Source organism: Coregonus lavaretus (genome assembly GCF_964263955.1).
Source record: "Coregonus lavaretus genome assembly, chromosome: 32".
Lineage (NCBI taxonomy): Eukaryota > Metazoa > Chordata > Actinopteri > Salmoniformes > Salmonidae > Coregonus > Coregonus lavaretus.
This window is the reverse complement of record NC_140019.1, coordinates 7,858,674-7,878,092: the sequence shown is the minus strand read 5'-3', so window position 1 is coordinate 7,878,092 and position 19,419 is coordinate 7,858,674. Positions and strand designations below refer to the sequence as shown.

Here is a 19,419-nt window from a genome sequence, read left to right as displayed (position 1 = left end):
TCTCACCCCTATCTTCTAAACCCCCAGTCAGTGGCTACAAGGCAGGGGAGACTCTCCCATTCTAGTCCAGCAGCAGAGGGGATGAGCCATTGTTAAAACTAAATAGGTTTTGCCAGAGACAGGGCCTTAAAGGGCCAGCTGAGAGGGCCTTAAAGAAGCCAAGCTAAGGCATCAGGAGCAGTGCCAAATGGTTACCAAATACAGCCCTGGCTTAAAGCAACCAGGCCAAGCCCACTGCTACTATTTCTGTGGCCAGTCCAGCGTGGCTTTGACGGATCTGCCCCGTTACACACTGCGCTTCAACACTTCCTCACAAGTCAGGGGAGGTGGCGGAGGGGGAGAAGGAGGGAGAGACTCTTTCAGGAAAAATACCCCCCGGCACCCAGATGCAGATGCTCTCTCCCTTGACTGCCACAGCGACCCCCTACAAATGGACCCCCTATAAATTCAGCCCAGCACATAAATGTGAGGCTGCAGCCATATAAACAGACAGTGTTACTGTGGAGCAGCTGATCCACACTCTGACTGGAGTCGGAGGCTAACAGAAACATGGACGCCTTGTCTCAGCCTTGCCTGCAAAGCACTGGATTACCCTCGCAGTCAGGAGCCCAATTCTCTAAGACAGAAACAACAACCAACCTAATTGTTGTCTGTATACTCCTCTATCGATTTTAAGCCAAGAGCGGCCCGGGAGCCGTGCAGGGAGGTAGTATAACGGTTGGTGTTATGGGATTTACCACCCAGAGGAGGTAGGAAGGAGAAACAACTTGTTTCCACTGTGGCCAGCAGGGGGAGAACAAGGGTCCAACAGGGGATTTTATAAGGACAGTGGTCTATTTATAGAACCATTGAATGAGAGAAAGTGTATTTTTAGAGCTGCGTAGGGTTCTGTCATGCTAGGGCTAGCAGTAGCTGCAGAGAGTCACTGCATCAAATCCCTGGTGACAACCCGTCCTTAGCATCAAGGTGACAACCACAAATGCGGAATACGCCACACATATGTTTAGATGTCATATGGAATACAGCACGTGTCACGCAGTAGCGTTGTTTGGTTAAGTGCAACCCTAAAAGCCCTGACGTCCATTTACACTTGATTACCCTCCATTCTGGTGCTCGCTTAGTGAAAGCTATGTTATAATAGCTTTCACAAAATGGGTCACCATCTATGTGGTCTTTCCTTAAAATATATCAAAAAATGTAGAGCCGCATACAAATCCTGTTATGAGCCAACATGGTAAAATGGAGGTGAATATCTGAAAAGCTGCATACCCAGCTTGAATTTTGAATCATCCAGACTATTCTGCAGCAATCAGCATAACAATGACACTGCTGCACCAACAGAGCAGAGCTGTGCTCCCTTCCAAACTGTTTTTGGCTATACTGAGTCATTTCATCTTTCATAGCTCATGTCATCAGAACACATTATAAAAGCCTGCTGGCGGTGAATAAATACAAATAAATAAATACAATAAAAAAACATGACATTGGATTATCCCTGACAGTAGACTTACTGAGCAAACATATTCTCATTAGATCATATTATGAAGCAGATATTGACAGTCAAATGAATTATATATCACAACACTGTTAAGATATGAACATGTTTAGATTGCGCAACGTCCACCAGAAGATTAGCATCAATACTGACTGAGGTAATAATAAAGACGCTAAAGCCTACAACGCCATCTGTTAGGTGAGCTATGCCCCCTTGTGGCCAGCTCAGAGAAGACACAGAGTTCTACCTCTGTCTAGACCAGACAGGCCAGATACAGCAGCAGCACGTAATGTCTTGTCGTCTCACTCTGCCCTGACATTTGGACCAATGAGAAGGCGCCGCTGGCACTACAAGTACTATGCTATTAAAGCCATAACAACCGAATGATGTAATTGCTTTAATAACAGATGTTTGCTGCCATTTGATATCTGGAATCAAACTAGCTACGCTTCATCCATTTGAACACAAGTCATCTTATCCACTCTCTCCCTCTTCTTATTTGATCATGCAATCTAGCATTAATGTTTTAGTATGCCGACCTCATTCTTCCTAGAAATCATAAAACTATTTTGTCTGAGCATAAATTGCATTGCTGTCAATGTCAGTGGCAGATTCACTGTTGACGGTGCAAGTGGTACATCACATAAATGGAGTCAGGGGTCTGTACATATGTCCATCAGTTTAACTGCCAGCGTCAGTTGAGAGAGAGAAAGATCCGCTCAGTGGAGAAGCTTTGTCAGGTAGGTAAAATATTCACAAGAGCCAATTCCCTTGCCACAGACTGCCTGCTCTCCTTCATCCTCACACTGTGCTGAGGCATTGCTACCTGCCTGCCTGTCAGTCAGTCATTCTCTCTAGAAAAAAGCTGTATTCCACCCCTGGTTCCTGGTGATGGAAGCGGCCTCCCACTTACATGCTTCTAATAAGAGCTGCAGTCGAGGGCTTGGAGCTCTCTACATGCAAATGCCTGGTGCACCACTTCACACACACCTGTCATCCAATCCATCACACACACTCTCCCTCTCCCTCCTGTAGATGTAGGCTTCAGTGAGAGTGCTTCTCCTGCTGAGATGAGGTGCGTGAGCGGCGATGGTTGAGTGGCGTCTAGCTGGGACTGGCTGGTTGCCCGGGGCAACCCTAGTGGTAGGGGGTGGTGGGCGACATAGATGTAGGCACCACTCCCAGGTAGTTGGAGGGCACATACCCCCTCTGTCCCCGCACCTCCACCAGGCTCCAGTCACGGCTACCCCTCTTGTCGTGGGGTTCCAGGACTCTGATTGGTTCCCCCGCCCTCAGAGAGACCTCATGACTGCTCCTCGCCGCGAAGTCATAGCCTGCGAACACCTGCAACGACACCGCGGTGGACAAAGAACAGACAGAGCAAACACGGCTTTATTAACGAGCATGGCGGTCTAACAGAGATTGATGTGCTAGCAGCCTAATTGCTGTTTTTAGCCTGGTGGTCTGGCCAACGCCATTAGTAAACACAGCTCTTCTCTGGACAACAGGACTCTAGAAAGTTGGCCATCATCAGGGCATGTAAGTGCAGATTAGGGCTCCGCCGTGTGGCCTGTGATGGTAGTTGACTAATAATCACCATCAGTCTCCTCTGCTCACACAGGCACATACTCAGCCAAGGTAAGGATTTTGGACAGAAAGAACAGACTCAAATGGAACACCCATGTTGAAGAATTGAAGCCTTAGGGGATTGTCACCTGCCTATGATTAGTGATCATACTTCCAGCGGTACATGAAGAGGGCTGGCTATAAGGGTATGATAAATGCCTCCCAAAGGTCATGAGGAGAATCACTCACTTTTACAACCAGGAGAGCTGTATTTCAACACCGCCGCAACACACAGAATCAACCCAGAAACATTTATGTGCCTCGACACCTCCGCCCACACTGTGCATGTGTGGCTCCTCCAACAATGTATACTGATGTTTTTAGAGCTAAAACAAATAAATTAATAAAGCACTCTGAATAGGGTTTGGGGGCACTCTTCATTTCATCACTGCTGACAAGGGTAAGCAGCCAATTTGGGGTTTTCCACCAAAACCCTCACACACATCTGACAGTGTTTGATTGATGGGATGCTGTTCCCCACCATCGCATACACCCATCATCCATTTCCCTGACACACAAATCAGAGCAGGTAATCAGATGTGCTTTAACACCCTGCCACTCAGATCCCATGCTGCTCTGGCCCTCTTGTGTCACTCACCCGGGTGAAGTTGCCCCTAGACACTAATCTTGGGTCAATTTGATTTTTTTTTCCCACTAATGGTTAAAGGGATAGTTCACCCAAATTACTAAATGACATTGGTTTCCTTACCCTGTAAGAAGTCTATGGACATGGTATGACAGCAATCCATGCTTTGTTTCTTTGGCACTGTTTCCACATGCTAACGTTTTAGCATTTGTGGCACAAATCCCATTCAAGTCATTGGACAGATATTAGAATTTTTCACGTATCATGTCCAAATTATCCAAAAGTATCTTAAATTGATTGTGAAGCTCAACAAAAATCACTTGGATGTTTTGAACATGCGTGAAAAATGCTAATATCAGTCCAATGACTTGAATGGGATTTCTGCCACAATTGCTAAAATGTTAGCATGTGGAAACAGTGCCAGGGAAACTAAACCAAAGCATGGATCGCTGTCATCTAGACAATAGACTGCTTACAGGGTAAGGAAACCAATAAGTAATTTTGTAATTTGGGTGAACTATCACTTTAAGGTTAGGATTGTGGAGGGGACACTGATCCTAGATCTATACCTAGGGCAAACTTCACCAGGGAGTGTCACTTACCTGGAAGCAGGGCACAGTCATTGACACAGTCCTCACGGGCTGGGGTGTATCAGGGGAGTAGGAGTGTCGCCTGACGTCAGGGGTGTAGGAGTGTCGTCTGACCCCCCCAGCACAATCCATGGTAGTGACTGTCAGATGAGGGGACAGGGGAGGGTCCATGGTTACCTGGTGGTAACGCACCAGTTTGGAGGAGGGGACGTATCCTCTTGGACCTGGACACAGATTGTGTAATAGATTATCATAAAACATGCGTTCATCAGTTTTATACTGTAATAAGATGCATTACAAACCACCTATTATCCAATAATTAAGCTAATCTATTTGGATTGATAGAACTCAACACCTACTATGAGTACACAGCCAGCAGTAACAGTAAACAACCGTTAGATGTCTCCACTAACTGGTGGTGGCTGAACCAGCATTCTAGTTTGGTATTCACTGCTACATTGACAGAAAACACAATACATTGACTAACTAAAGGACTGACTTTCCTTTAGAAAGTGAAGCAGTGGCCTCCCGAGTGGCGCAGCGGTCTAAGGCACTGCATCGCAGTGCTTGAGGCATCACTACAGACCCGGGTTCAATCCCAGGCTGTGTCACAACCGGCCAAAACCGGGAGTCCCATAGGGCGGCGCACAATTGGCCCAGCGTTGTCCGGGTTAGGGGAGGGTTTGGCCGGGGGGTCTATACTTGGCTCATCGCGCTCTAGCGACTCCTTGTGGTGGGCCGGGCGCCTGCAGGCTGACTTAGGTCATTAGTTGAACGGTGTTTCCTCCGACACATTGGTGCAGCTGGCTTCCGGGTTAAGCGTGCAGTGTTAAGAAGCGCGATTTGGCGGGTCATGATTCGGAGGACACATGACTCGACCTTAGCCTCTCCCGAGCCCGTTGGGGAGTTGCAGTGACAAGACAAAACTGTAATTGGATCGCAATTGGATATCATGAAAAAGGGGATAAAATACAACAACAACAAAATATATATATACACACACACACACAGTACCAGTCAAAAGTTTGGACACACCTAATCATTCAAGGGTTTTTCTTTATTTTTACTATTTTCTATATTGTACAATAATAGTGAGGACATTAAAATTATGGAGTCATGTAGTAACCAAAAAAAGTGTTAAACAAATCAAAATATATTTAATATTTCAGATTCTTCAAATAGCCACCCTTTGCCTTGATGACAGCTTTGCACACTCTTGGCATTCTCTCAACCAGCTTCACCTGGAATACTTTTCCAACAGTCTTGAAGGAGTTCCCATATATGCTGAGCACTTGTTGGCTGCTTTTCCTTCAGTCTGCCGTCCGACTCATCCCAAACCATCTCAATTGGGTTGAGGTCGGGGGATTGTGGAGGCCAGGTCATCTGATGCAGCACTCCATCACTCTCCTTCTTGGTAAAATGGCCATTACACAGCCTGGAGGTGTGTTGGGTCATTGTCCTGTTGAAAAACAATTGATAGTCCCACTAAGCCGAAACCAGATGGGATGGCGTATCAGTGCAGAATGCTGTGGTAGCCATGCTGGTTAAGTGTTCCTTGAATTCTAAATAAATCACAGACAGTGTCACCAGCAAAAGCACCCCCACACCATAACACCTCCTCCTCCATGCTTTACGGTGGGAACTACACATGTGGAGATCATCCGTTCACCCACACCGCGTCTCACAAAGACACGGTGGTTGGAACCAAAAATCTCAAATTCGGACTCCAGATCAAAGTGTTCCTTGAATTCCTAATGTCCATTGCTCGTGTTTCTTGGCCCAAGCAGGTCTCTTCTTCTTATTGGTGTCCTTTAGTAGTGGTTTCTTTGCAGCAATTCGACCATGAAGGCCTGATTCACACAGTCCCTTCTGAACAGTTGATGTTGAGATGTGTCTGTGACTTGAACTCTGTGAAGCATTTATTTGGGCTGCAATTTCTGAGGCTGGTAACTCTAATGAACTTATCCTCTGCAGCAGAGGTAAATCTGGGTCTTCCATTCCTGTGGCGGTCCTTATGAGAACCCGTTTCATCATAGCGCTTGATGGTTTTTGTGACTGCACTTGAAAAAACTTTCAAAAGTTCTTGAAATGTTCCGTATTGACTGACCTTCATGTCTTAAAGTAATGATGGACTGTAATTTCTCTTTGCTTATTTGAGCTGTTCTTGCCATTATATGGACTTGGTCTTTTACCAAATAGGGCTATCTTCTGTATACCCCCACCCCCTACCTTGTCACAACACAACTAATTGGCTCAAACGCATTAAGGAAAGAAATTCCACAAATTAACTTTTAAGAAGGCAAACCTGTTCATTGAAATGCATTCCAGGTGACTACCTCATGAAGCTGGTTGAGAGAATACCAAGAGTGTGCAAAGCTGTCAAGGCAAAGGGTGGCTATTTGAAGAATCTCAAATATAAAATATATTTTGATTTGTTTAACACTTTTTTGGTTACTACTTGATTCCATATGTGTTATTTCATAGTTTTGATGTCTTCACTATTATTCTACAATGTAAAAAATTGTAAAAATAAAGAAAAACCCTTGAATGAGTAGGTGTGTCCAAACTTTTGACTGGTAGTGTATATAAAAAGAAAGTGAAGCAGTGTGTCATTTTAAAGATCATCCCCTCAAGTGAAAAGGTGAGATATCTTGGAGGTCTTACCCCCAGCGTCGACCAGCCAGCGTCGTCTGTCCCCCCGTGTGTCCATCTCACTGATGATGGCCACCAGCTCTCCTCTGTTCAGGCTCAGGTCCAGGTCTCTGGTCCCCACCACATGACCCGTCAGCTGGTAGATCTTGCCTGAGCCATGCTTATCTGTCAGGACCTTCAGACGCTTCTGAGACCGAGGGCTGAGAGGCTGGGAGGACCCAAGTGAACATAACAGGGTCGTGTTCATTTACGCACAAAATGGAAGGAAACTGACTGAAACAGGGAGACTACCTGGATTTGTCCAATAATAAACACTAAATGTTCGCTTTCAGTTGCAAAAAGTTTATGCTACGGTGTGCCCTAATGAACCGATACTCCAAGTTCAGGAACATACAGTGCATTTGGAAAGTATTCAGACCCCTTGACTTTTTCCACATTTTGTTACGTTACAGCCTTATTCTAAAATTGATGAAATTGTTCCCCCCCCCCCCTCATCAATCTACACACAATACCCCATAAGAACAAAGCAAAAACAGATTCTGAAATGTTTGCAAATTTATAAAAAATAAACAGAATTATCTTATTTATATAAGTATTCAGACCCTTTGCTATGAGACATGAAATTGAGCACAGGTGTATCCTGTTTCCATTGATCATCCTTGAGATGTTTCTATAACTTGGAGTCCACCTGTGGTAAATTCAATTGATTGGACATGATTTGAAAAGGCACACAACTGTCTATATAAGGTCCCACAGTTGACAGTGCATGTCAGAGCAAAAACCAAGCCATGAGGTCGAAGGAATTGTCCGTAGAGCTCCGAGACAGGATTGTGTCGTGGCACAGATCTGGGGAAGGGTACCAAAAAATGTCTGCAGCATTGAAGGTCCCCAAGAACACAGTGGCCTCCATTCTTAAATGGAAGAAGTTTGGAACCACCAAGACTCTTCCTAGAGCTGGCCGCCCTGCCAAACTGAGAAATCGGGGGAGAAGGGCCTTGATAAGGGAGGTGACAAAGAACCTGATGGTCACTCTGACAGAGCTCTAGAGTTCCTCTGTGGAGATGGGAGAACCTTCCAGAAGGACAACCATCTGTGCAGCACTCCACCAATCAGGCCTTTATGGTAGAGTGGCCAGACGGAAGCCACTCCTCAGTAAAAGGCACGACAGCCCACTTGGAGTTTGCCAAAAGGCACCTAAATAATCTTAGACCATGAGAAACAAGATTCTCTGGTCTGATGAAACCAAGATTGAACCCTTTGGCCTGAATGCCAAGCGTCACATCTGAAGGAATCCTGGCACCATCCCTACGGTGAAGCACGGTGGTGGCAGCATCATGCTGTGGGGATGTTTTTCAGCAGCAGGGACTGGGAGACTAGTCAGGATCGAGGCAAAGATTAACTGAGAAAAGAACAGAGAGATCCTTGATGAAAACCTTCTCCAGAGCGCTCAGGACCTCAGACTGGGGCGACGGTTCACCTTCAACAGGACAACGACCCTAAGCACACAGCCAAGACAACGCAGGAGTGGCTTCGGGACAAGTCTCTGAATGTCCTTGAGTGGCCCAGCCAGAGCCCGAACTTGAACCCGATCGAACATCTCTGGAGACCTGAAAATAGATGTGCAGCAATGCTCCCCATCCAACCTGACAGAGCTTGAGAACACCTGCAGAGAGGAATGGGAAACTCCCCAAATACAGACTCAAGGCTGAAATCGCTGTCAAAGGTGCTTCAACAATGTACTGAGTAAAGGGTCTGAATACTTATGCAATTTTTTTATTTGTATTTAATGTGCTACATTTTCTAAAAACCTGTTTTTGCTTTGTCATTATGGGGTATTGTGTGTAGAATAAATTTTAGAATAAGGCTGTAACGTAACAAAATGTGGAAAAAGTCAAGGGGTCTGAATACTTTCCCTTGACTTTGTAGATAAGCAGTGATCAGGAATATAGCTAAGCAACATAGTTAAACTATTCATTAGCAACATCAAAAAAAAGTTTATTGGTCATGTACACAGTTTTGCAGATGTTATAGTGGGTGCAGTGAAATACTTATGTTACTAGCTCCTAACAGTGCAGTAAAATGTCAAACAAGTACACAAATAATCACACACAAAAAAATTGAGAAATCAAGAAATGTCATAACGAATCCAATTAACAACCCAAATAGCACTGTAACAGTAATCCAAATGCAATCTATAAATCAAATGTTATTTGTCACATGCGCCGAATACAACAGTGAAATGCTTACTTACAAGCCCTTAACCAACAATGCAGTTTTAAGATAGATAAGTGTTAAGAAAGTATTTACTAAATAAACTGAAGAAAAAAACTAAAAAAATTACATAAAGAATATAGAAAATAGAAAAATAACAAATAATTAAAGAGCAACAACAGAATAACAGTAACAAGGCTATTTACAGGGGTACCGGTACAGAGTCAATGTGTGGGGGAACAGAGAGAACAGTCTATGACTAGGGTGACTAGGGAGTCTTTGGCAATTTTTTAGATGCACATTATACAAAAGATTAGGAACACCTTCCTAATGTTCAGTTACAACCCCCTTTTGACCTCAGAACAGCCTCAATTCATCGGGGCATGACTCTACAAGGTGTCGAAAGCGTTCCACAGGGATGCTGGCCCATGTTGACTCCAATGCTTCTCACAGTTGTTTCATGTTGGCTGGATGTCTTTTGGGTGGTGGACCATTCTTGATACACACCGGAAACTGTTGCGCGTGAAAAACCCAGCAGCGTTGCAGTTCTTTACTCACTCAAACTGGTGCGCCTGGCACCTACTACCATACCCCTTTTAAAGGCACTTACATATTTTTTCTTGCCCATTCACCTTCTGAATGCCACACATACACAATCCATGTCTCAATTGTCTCAAGCATTAAAAATACTAATTTAACCTCCTCCCCTTCATCTACACTGATTGAAATGGATTTAACAAGTGGCATCAATTAGGGATGATATCTTTCACCTGGTCCTGGAGTGCCACAGGCACTTGATGTTTTCTAGGCAATCATTGAACTGATCAATTAGCTCAGTTGGTCAGGTGTTGTGCCTAGTTGGAACAAAATCCTGCAGTACTCCAGGAACAGGGTTGCCTACCCCTGGTCTATGTCATGGAAAGAGCAGGTGTTCCTAATGTGTTGTATTAGAGTGAGCACTCATTATCACTGGTGTTTGTTCACCTGCTTAGCCTTCACCCAGGGTGACTTGTAAGGTTTATGGCTTTTCTATGTCATCTAAGAGCAGCTAATGAAGTGATCCTGTTCCTTTCTAGTGCTGTAGAAATGGTTCCTGTAAGTGAGAGTCATCTCCAGCCACAAATGAGCTGCCCATCCTCACTACTGCTGTCATGTATTCCTGTAGATCTGACAGCCTGAGTCTCATTACTATCATATAGAATCAATCCCAAATGGCACCCTATTTTCGATGTAGTGCACTACTTTTGACCAGGGCCCATAGGGCTCCGGTCAAAACTAGTGCACTATATAGGGAATAGGGTGTCATTTGAGGGAATAGGGTGTCATTTGGGACGCATCCATAGCTACCCTCTGTTCTGTTCTGAGGGCTGCTCACATTGCAGACAGAAAGACTTAAAACACTGATTATAATATGGGCTGTGTGAGAGGTCTAGACTGGTCTGAGACAGACCAGACCATTTCTCTCTCCTCTTCTCTCGCCTTCTTCACATTCTGATCACTTAAAGTAATGCGTAGTGGTGTGGTGATGATATGAGCCACGCGTTAGCTGGAGTTAAGTTATTAGTGCATTATGACTAAGCAAAATGAATGACGCTTTCTGTTCTGACTGGGTGGGAAAGGTAATGGAATTTCCAGTTTGCTATTTATACATGTTGAACAGCAAATATAGTTTGTATTTTGTCAGTTGTGAACGTGACATGTTCTATTGTGTTAGTTTTGACAAATGACTTGTGTTTAGTTACATAGGCGGCACACCTTCCTCAGAACCTTCAACAGGTAATCTCGGTTAACCCAGAACTAAAATATTGCGCAATTTGGTTAGTCGCCCGATTTAGGTTTACATCGTCTGTCCACGAGAGATTACTCAACAGGTAACACCACAAGTCTAAGGCTAATATAAATAACCATCCTGATCCAATTCAGGTTATTCCAAACACATGATGGATTCAGGTAATAAGAACATTTACAGTGAATAGGTCTAGTATGAATCGTCCTGCTACTATTTGACAACAAGTCCTGTGAGGCTGTGGATGTATACACGCATTGTCCCTGGCGATGTTCCCCAGCAACAAGTCACATCACCACCAACCAAACAACAGATTATAGTGCAGCTTCCGTTGGGACTGACCTGGACAATGGGAGCATTGAGTTGGTCCTCCACATTCCGACAAACACTCTTCAGCCTACTCGCACCCTCCAGCACCGAACACTCTGCCCACTCCCAGAATGCATTAGGCTCCAGGGAACTGTGAGGGAGCTGTAAAGACATGTCAGACAAAACAAGTTTAGAAAGATAGTCAAGTTCAACTTCAGCTGCATCTCTGGCCTTAGGTATCGTTCTCACTAATCTGTCACTGAAAGTGATACAAGAAAACTGCAACACAACATGCTTGACAATATACATTTTTACATTTTAGTCATTTAGCAGACGCTCTTATCCAGAGCGACTTACAGTTAGTGAGTGCATACATTTTTCATACTGGCCCCCCGTGGGAAACGAACCCACAACCCTGGCGTTGCAAGCGCCATGCTCTACCAACTGAGTTACAGGGGACTTCACGGGCAATGGACATTAGACCGGTGGAAATCTGTCCTTTGGTCTGATGAGTCCAAATTTGAGATTTTTGGTTCCAACCGCCGTGTCTTTGTGAGACGCAGAGTAGGTGAACGGATAATCTCTGCATGTGTGATTCCCACCGTGAAGCATGGAGGAGGTGGTGTGATGGTGCTTTGCTGTTGACACGGTCTGTGATTTATTTAGAATTCAAGGCACACTTAACCTTCATGGCTACCACAGCATTCTGCAGTGATACGCCATCCCATCTGGTTTGGCCTTAGTGGGACTATCATTTGTTTTTCAACAGCACAATGACCCAAAACACACCTCCAGGCTGTGTAAGGGCTATTTGACCAAGAAGGAGAGTGATGGAGAGCTGCATCAGAGGACCTGGCCTCCACAATCACCCGACCTCAACCCAATTGAGATGGTTTGGGATGAGTTAGACCGCAGAGTGAAGGAAAATATACACTGAACAAAAATATAAACACAACATGCAACAATTTCAAAGATTTTACTGAGTTACAGTTCATATAAGGAAATCAGTCAATTTAAATAAAATCATCAGGCCCTAATCTATGGATTTCACATGACTGGGAATACAGATATGCATCTGTTGGTCACAGATACCTTTAAAAAAAGTAGGGGCGTGGATCAGAAAACCAGTCAGTATCTGGTGTGATTACCATTTCCCTCATGCACAGCGACACATCTCCTTCGCATAGAGTTGATCAGGGTGTTGATTGTGGCCATTGGAATGTTGTCCCACTCCTCGTCAATGGCTGTGCGAAGTTGCTGGATATTGGCGAGAACTGGAACACGCTGTCATACACGTCGATCCAGAGCATCCCAAACATGCTCAATGGGTGACATGTCTGGTGAGTTTGCAGGCCATGGAAGAACTGGAACATTTTCAGCTTCCAGGAAATATATACAGATCCTTAAGAAATGGGGCCTTGCATTATCATGCTGAAACATGAGGTGATGGTGGCGTTTGAATGGCACGGCAATGGGCCTCAGGATCTCTCTCGTCACGGTATCTCTGTGCATTGAAATTGCCATCGATAAAATGCAATTGTGTTCGTTGTCCATAGCTTATGCCTGCCCATAGCATAACCCCACCGCCACCATGGGGCACTCTGTTCACAGCGTTGACATCAGCAAACTGCTCGCCCACACAACGCCATACTGCCATCTGCCTGGTACAGTTGAAACTGGGATTCATCCGTGAAGAGCTCCCTTCTCAAGCGTGCCAGTGGCCATCAAAGGTGAGCATTTGCCCACTGAAGTCAGTTACGATACCGAACTGTAGTCAGGTCAAGACCCTGGTGAGGCCAACGAGCACGCAGATGAGCTTCCCTGAGACGGTTTCTGACAGTTTGTGCAGAAATTCTTAAGTTGTGCAAACCCACAGTTTCATCAGCTGTCTGGGTGGCTGGTCTCAGACGATCCCGCAGGTGAAGAAGCTGGATGTGGAGGTCCTGGGCTGGCATGGTTACACGTGGTCTGCGGTTGTGAGGCCGGTTGGACGTACTGCCAAATTCTCTAAAACGATGTTGGAGGTGGCTTATGGATAACATTAAATTATCTGGCAACAGTTCTGGTGGACATTCCTGCAGTCAGCATGCCAATTGCACGCTCCCTCAAAACTTGAGACATCTGTGGCATTGTGTTGTGTGACAAAACTGCACATTTTAGAGTGGCCATTTATTGTCCCCAGCACAAGGTGCACCTGTGTAATGATCATGCTGTTTAATCAGCTTCTTGATATGCCACACCTGTCAGGTGGATGGATTATCACGCCAAAGGAGAAATGCTCACTAACAGGGATGTAAACTAATTTTTTCTGGGATCTTTTATTTCATGTCATGAAACATAGGACCAACAGTTTACATGTTGTGTTTATATTTTTGTTCAGGATGCAAACAACTGACAGCAGATTCACTGGCTGAAATGGTAAATTGCAATGGTCAGCATTGGTCGTCCACAGATACCCTAGTTCCTATACTAAAGTCTACCTTGTTACTCCTTCTAAACCCCTCTACAGTGACTGTGGTGTACCTACTACCTACCTGTTGGGCAAAGCCCTGGAAGAGCTGCTCCATGTCTGCAGCCAGGTCCTTGTGCAGGCAGCTGAAGGCCCCCAGCATGCCCCAGAGCAGGGTGAGGGCCAGGCCATTGAACTGGGGCAGCTCGTTGAGGAGCAACGTGTTGATGGTCTTATAGGTGTTGGCCACCGCCTGCTCATCGTAGCTCAGACTTGGCTTCTCTTCGATCAGCTCGTAGTCCAGCAGCTTGTCCAGACGCTTACGGATCAGGTTACGAGGCCCCACCAGCAGTTCTCGAAGGGCACAGAGAGGCTTGTGGACCAAAGTCCTCACCCTCTTCTCCTGGAAATGGAGTGGGGGGATGGGAAGAGAAAGTGGGAATATTAGGGGATAGAGAGTGGGGGAGGGCGATGGATAGAGGTGTGAGGTCCAGGCAGTGTAATCTGAAGCCTGAAGGACATGTGGGAAAGTCAAACACGACCATTGGCATAATTCAATAAAGACGGTCTGTCCGCCCACCCCACTTCCTTTCTGATGCCCATTGTTGTAGCATGCATAACAAAGTGGTACTGTGGATTGACTCACAAATGTAGGAAGTATCCATTGTCTCAATGCAGTTGTGATTTCCTTGTAGCATATAGCAGGCTTCTCACCGTCCATGTCAAGATCAAATTCCTCCGGTCGACAGCTAAGGAATCGCTGTAATAGAACGATGGAAGAAAAGATGCCACAAACTATATTTAGACACAGGGGAAACTCAAACAGAAAACTGTGAGGCAGTCGTCAGAAATCCATGGTTTATGACAGGCAGTGGTTGTTTGACAGTGGGGAAGGACTGCATTCACATAGGTGTGGCAATGAGAAAGAGGCTGAAAACTTACAGATATTCTTACAATATCTGTACATTTTCAAATGCTCACTACGGAAACATTAGCCAAGTAAAATACTCAAATCAGAGCTGTAGTCGACAGCTGGTGAGGAGGATCACTGATCCAACAGTGCCCATTATTTAGTGAGAAGAGGATGCCAAGCTAGAAGTGAATCTAAAGGGATTGGGCACTAATTGTATGTTGAGTTGAAAGCCAGGCGTAAACAAAGTGATTCCAATGCTGTCATGGTGATCTTACTCTGGTCTCCACAGCAAAGGGATCGGGTCTACAAAAACTCACCTGTAGATGGTTGAGATATGTCTCCACATTTTCATGTAGCACGGCGATCCCATTTTCAAGGAGATAGAAAAAGCCCTCCAAGGCATCAAACTCCTCATCAACCAACTGGAATTGAACCGAGGGAAGTTATTAACAGCAAATTCAATAAATCTTTACAGAGATTCAAATAATAATGTTCTACCATCCATTGCTAAAAAGAGACCCAGAGCTTCAGTTTGTGACTTTATGAATATGTCTAAAAATGTCTGCAAGGGAATACTCATAACCATGTGAGATGCCACCAGCATAGCATGTGTCATTGTATTCAACTACTCTCTACATACTTTATCTAACAAATGAGGTGTGAATCAAGGTTTGAATACAGCGAGACCTTTTAAGAAGTAAACACTGGTGATATCATATGTTATCTCACAGCTTTTTCCATTCCCTATGTTTAATTATTAACCTAAAGTGCTGAAGAAGGGCGTGTAGCTTTATTTTATGGCTGAGTGAACTTAACAATAGGAACAGGCACGGAAAGTGCCTTACCCTTGGTGCAATCCCCGTCTCATGCTTGATGAACTGGCTCAGTCTGGCCGTCTTCTTTGCGATGCTGTGGCTGTTCAGCCGATTTATCTTATCTCTTATCGTCAGGGTCTCCGTCTTCTTATATTTGTCGGCTTTGATGAGAAGACAAGAAATTCTAATATGGGTGTTCAGAAAAAAAAGTGAAGGCAATGGCCACAATCTATCAATTCCTAAGGTACAATCCAATATCCTTGGTCTGAATAGTAAAACCAATCATAGGATATGATTACTAGAACGTGATAGCTAGCGTGTCCTCACCAACTTCTCGGAAGCGTTTGTACTCATTGATCCTGCAGTTGAGGGCTATGGCGGTGTGGGCAGTCTGCTCCAGGAGAGAGTAGGATGGGTGCCCAGGGTCTGTATGTTTCATGATGGTCTGGAGGAGAAGAGGGTAGCGAGCGATCCTTTGGACTGGCATCACCAGAAAGAAGCTCAGAGAGGTAGCATTCACCTCTGGCCTGTACACAACATAGTCTAAATGTGTATTTTTCTAGACGTGTAATGTGAGAAAGCTGTATTTCGACGTCCGTAAAACAAGAAAAATGGGGTGTGATATTAAGGGCAATTTCAGTATTGTATTTCAATGGGACAATAGAGACAATGTATGGTACGAACAGGAATGCAGAAAATTAGACATAAACCTATGTACATTCACCTCTGGCCTGTATCAACACACGTGCTGTGACAATACTGAAGGATGGACATTGTATTTCAATGTGACAATAGGGTCAAAGTTAGCCTGGTCCCAGATCAGTTTGTACTTTATAGCCGTACCCTGTTGGATGTTTGGCATGAAAATGACCATAGATTTGGGACAGAAATGAAGTATGGTAGAAAGTATGGTTGGAACAGGAATGCAGAGAGAGATAAACGTACGCTGAGGACTTGATGACTTTCACCATCTCAGTCCACAGGGGTTCTTTCTGCTTGTAGCTGTTCTCTAACTCTGTGACATTGCTGTAGTTGGCCAGGTACTCCTTGTACGCCGACTCTATGTCTGTTGATAGACTGAGGAAGGCAACACCTGAAGGGAATATGAATCAAGTATTTATGATGGGACATAAATGTACATTTATGCCATGCTGTCCTTTATCTGTCCCATGGAGCATTGCTAAGGTGATTTGTCACATGCTCCGAATACGACAGGTGTAGATTTTACCGTGAAATGCTTACTTGCGAGCCCTTTCCCAATAATGCAGAGATTTAACAAGTGACATCAATATGGGACATAGCTTTCACCTGGATTCACCTGGTCAGTCTGTCATGGAAAGAGCAGGTGTTCCTAATGTTTTCTACACTCAATGTATATTTGTCTCTCTGGCCATTCTTGCAGGTTAGACCTCTGCAGAAAAGATTCATGTTTGAACACCTTGCCGTCCAGCTGCTGAGCGAGGTCAACTAAATAATGGAAAAAAGGAACTCTGACACACCGGCACTTGTTTGCTCTACATATAAATATAGCGGGGCAAACAAGGTCGCAACAGAGACTGAGTTTATTTTTCCCATTATTTAGCTGACCTCTCCAAGCAGCTTGACTGCAAGGTGTACTGTATGAAGTGTTTGGTTTGTAACACCATGGTGGGAAATGTGCTAATAGGCTTTTAATACACGCAGGTATGTAGAACACATAATGAGAAGCAGCTGGTATCAATAGTCCTGTGAAACAGAGGGGGTTGACATGAGCCTATTCATGAATAGCCCCATAGAATTAGTAGGTATGGTGGTGCAGGTGTGAATATGTTAGTAAGTACCTGTGAGTAAGAATTACTAGGTGTGATAGTGTATGTGTGAGGTGTGAAGGTAGCCCGCAAAGGTAACAGTCCTGCTACTCCTGCAATACTGCTCCTCTATGGCTCAGTTGGTAGAGCATGGCGCTTGCAATGCCAGGAATGTGGGTTTGATTCCCAGGACCACCCATTAGTAAATGTGTGCATGCATGACTAAGTGGATTTGGATAAAATAACCTGCTAAATGGCATATATCATTATTATTTCTGCACTGTTGTTACTTACACAGGGTCTCCAGGAAGAGAGGATCATGGGGCGTGACCTGCTTCTGGTCCAGGAGGCTGAGGAGGCGTCCCGACACGTCAATCACCTCCTCGATGTACAGGAACATGCTGTCCAGGTTAGGCAGCTGAGGCTGTGGTGGGGGAGAAGGTACATCATACCAACTTTACTTCTCCACAAAGGGCATCATTCACCCACCACAACACTACCCTCTCCATCTTTCTATCCCTTCTCTCTCCATCTCCATCCACCTCGTCTCTCACCCTCTGCATCCTCCTCCCTCTTTCCATCCTACTGCCGACATACAATCACATTAGCCCTCCTCATCATTACCACTGGCTGATGCATAGACAGGCTTGCCTTCCACCCCATAAAATGTGATTTCATCCTGTTTTTATGAGACCCATTTTAAGCACAGCCTTGTAATCAAATACATTTGATGATATGGTAATTTAAATACCTTCAGAGACGGGAAAGGAAATAAAGCATGGTGCTTCAAGATAACCATTCCTTAGAGAGCCGTCTATTGACTTTAGACCCCAGAGTTTTCCCTGGTCAGGTCACATGGTCAGGAAACTATGCAGCGGTGCAGTAGAGGTACCTGTAGTTTCTGCAGGTTGCTCCTGATGGTGCAGGTGCAGACCTGGAGGAGTCTCAGGTAGTTCCTCTCTGTGTAGACCAGCTCCTCTGTGGCCAGGAGCTGCCTCTGAGCCTCTCTCTCAGCCCTCTCCTTGGCTGCAGCCTCCTCAGCCGCAGCCTTCTCTAATGCATCCTCTGCTGGCTCCTCCACAAAGACTGACATCTTTGATAACAGCGAGAAATATATAGGGTCCTCCTCTGTGTCCACTGCCTCACCCTCATCCGCTGTTCCCTCGCTCTCCTCCAACCTCTCCTCTTTGGCCTCAGCTCTGGGACTTAGAGAATGAGTATGGTTTCGGGGAGCTGGGGGAGCCAGGGATGGGGTAGCTGGCTCAGCCCTCACTGGGCTTTCCATGCTGGGGCTGTCGGTCAGAGAAATAGGGGCTTAGCTCCATGTGGGGCCTGAGGTCTATATCCCACCCAGTAGTAGCAGCCAGCGGTAGGACTATTATAGTGGGGCTGAATGGCTTATACTCTGTATTGTTTCCTGTCCTCTGAGCTGGAACACCATGTGTTCGCACAACATGGTCCTGCTTTCACAAAGCTGTTGCTGCTAAAGCAATTTCAATTTTTAGAAGATTTCAATCAATGTAATAAGGTTTACAGTGCCTTGAGAAAGTATTCCTACCCCTCGACTTATTCCACATTATGTTGTGTTAACGCCTGAATTCAAAATGACACACAATACCACATAATGAGATAGTGAAAACATGTTTTTAGAAATGTTTGCACATTTATAAAATATTAAATACCTAATTTAAGTATTCAACTCTGAGTCAATACTTTGTAGAATCCCCTTTGGCAGCGATTACAGCTGTGAGTCTTTCTGGGTAGGTCTCTAAGAGCTTTCCACCCCTGGATTGTGCAACATTTGCCCATTATTATTTTCAGGATTCTTCAAGCTCTGTCAAATTGGTTGTTGATCATTGCTAGACAACCCTTTTCAGGTCTTGCCATAGATTTTCAAGTAGATTTAAGTCAAAACTGTAACTCGGCCACTCAGGATCATTCACTGTCTTATTGGTAAGCAACTCCAGTGTAGGCCTTGTGTTTTAGGTTATTGTCCTGCTGAAAGGTGAATTAATCTCCCAATGTCTGGTGGAAAGCAAACTAAACAAGGTTTTCCTCTAGGAATTTGCCTGTGCTTAGCTCCATTCCGTTTATTTTTTATCCTGAAAATCTCCCCAGTCCTTGATGAAGTTGAAAAATTGTGAAATGTCCCTTTATTATCTCCAGCACCACCCCAACATAAACATGTGAAAATTTCACA

At 44.8% G+C, this 19,419-nt stretch overlaps 1 protein-coding gene across 1 annotated transcript; it reads right to left on the bottom strand.

Moving 5' to 3' along the window:
- Positions 1–2,632: 2,632 nt before the first annotated feature.
- Positions 2,633–18,504, bottom strand: LOC311107564 (rho guanine nucleotide exchange factor 37-like; the record flags this gene model as incomplete). Its single annotated transcript, XM_084150070.1, has 12 exons — positions 2,633–2,839; positions 4,310–4,521; positions 6,962–7,157; positions 11,289–11,417; positions 13,790–14,107; positions 14,351–14,464; positions 14,935–15,039; positions 15,463–15,593; positions 15,760–15,959; positions 16,378–16,525; positions 17,514–17,643; positions 18,112–18,504. 12 exons carry the CDS (start codon positions 18,502–18,504, stop codon positions 2,633–2,635), a joined length of 2,283 nt encoding a protein of 760 aa, XP_084006196.1.
- Positions 18,505–19,419: the final 915 nt, after the last annotated feature.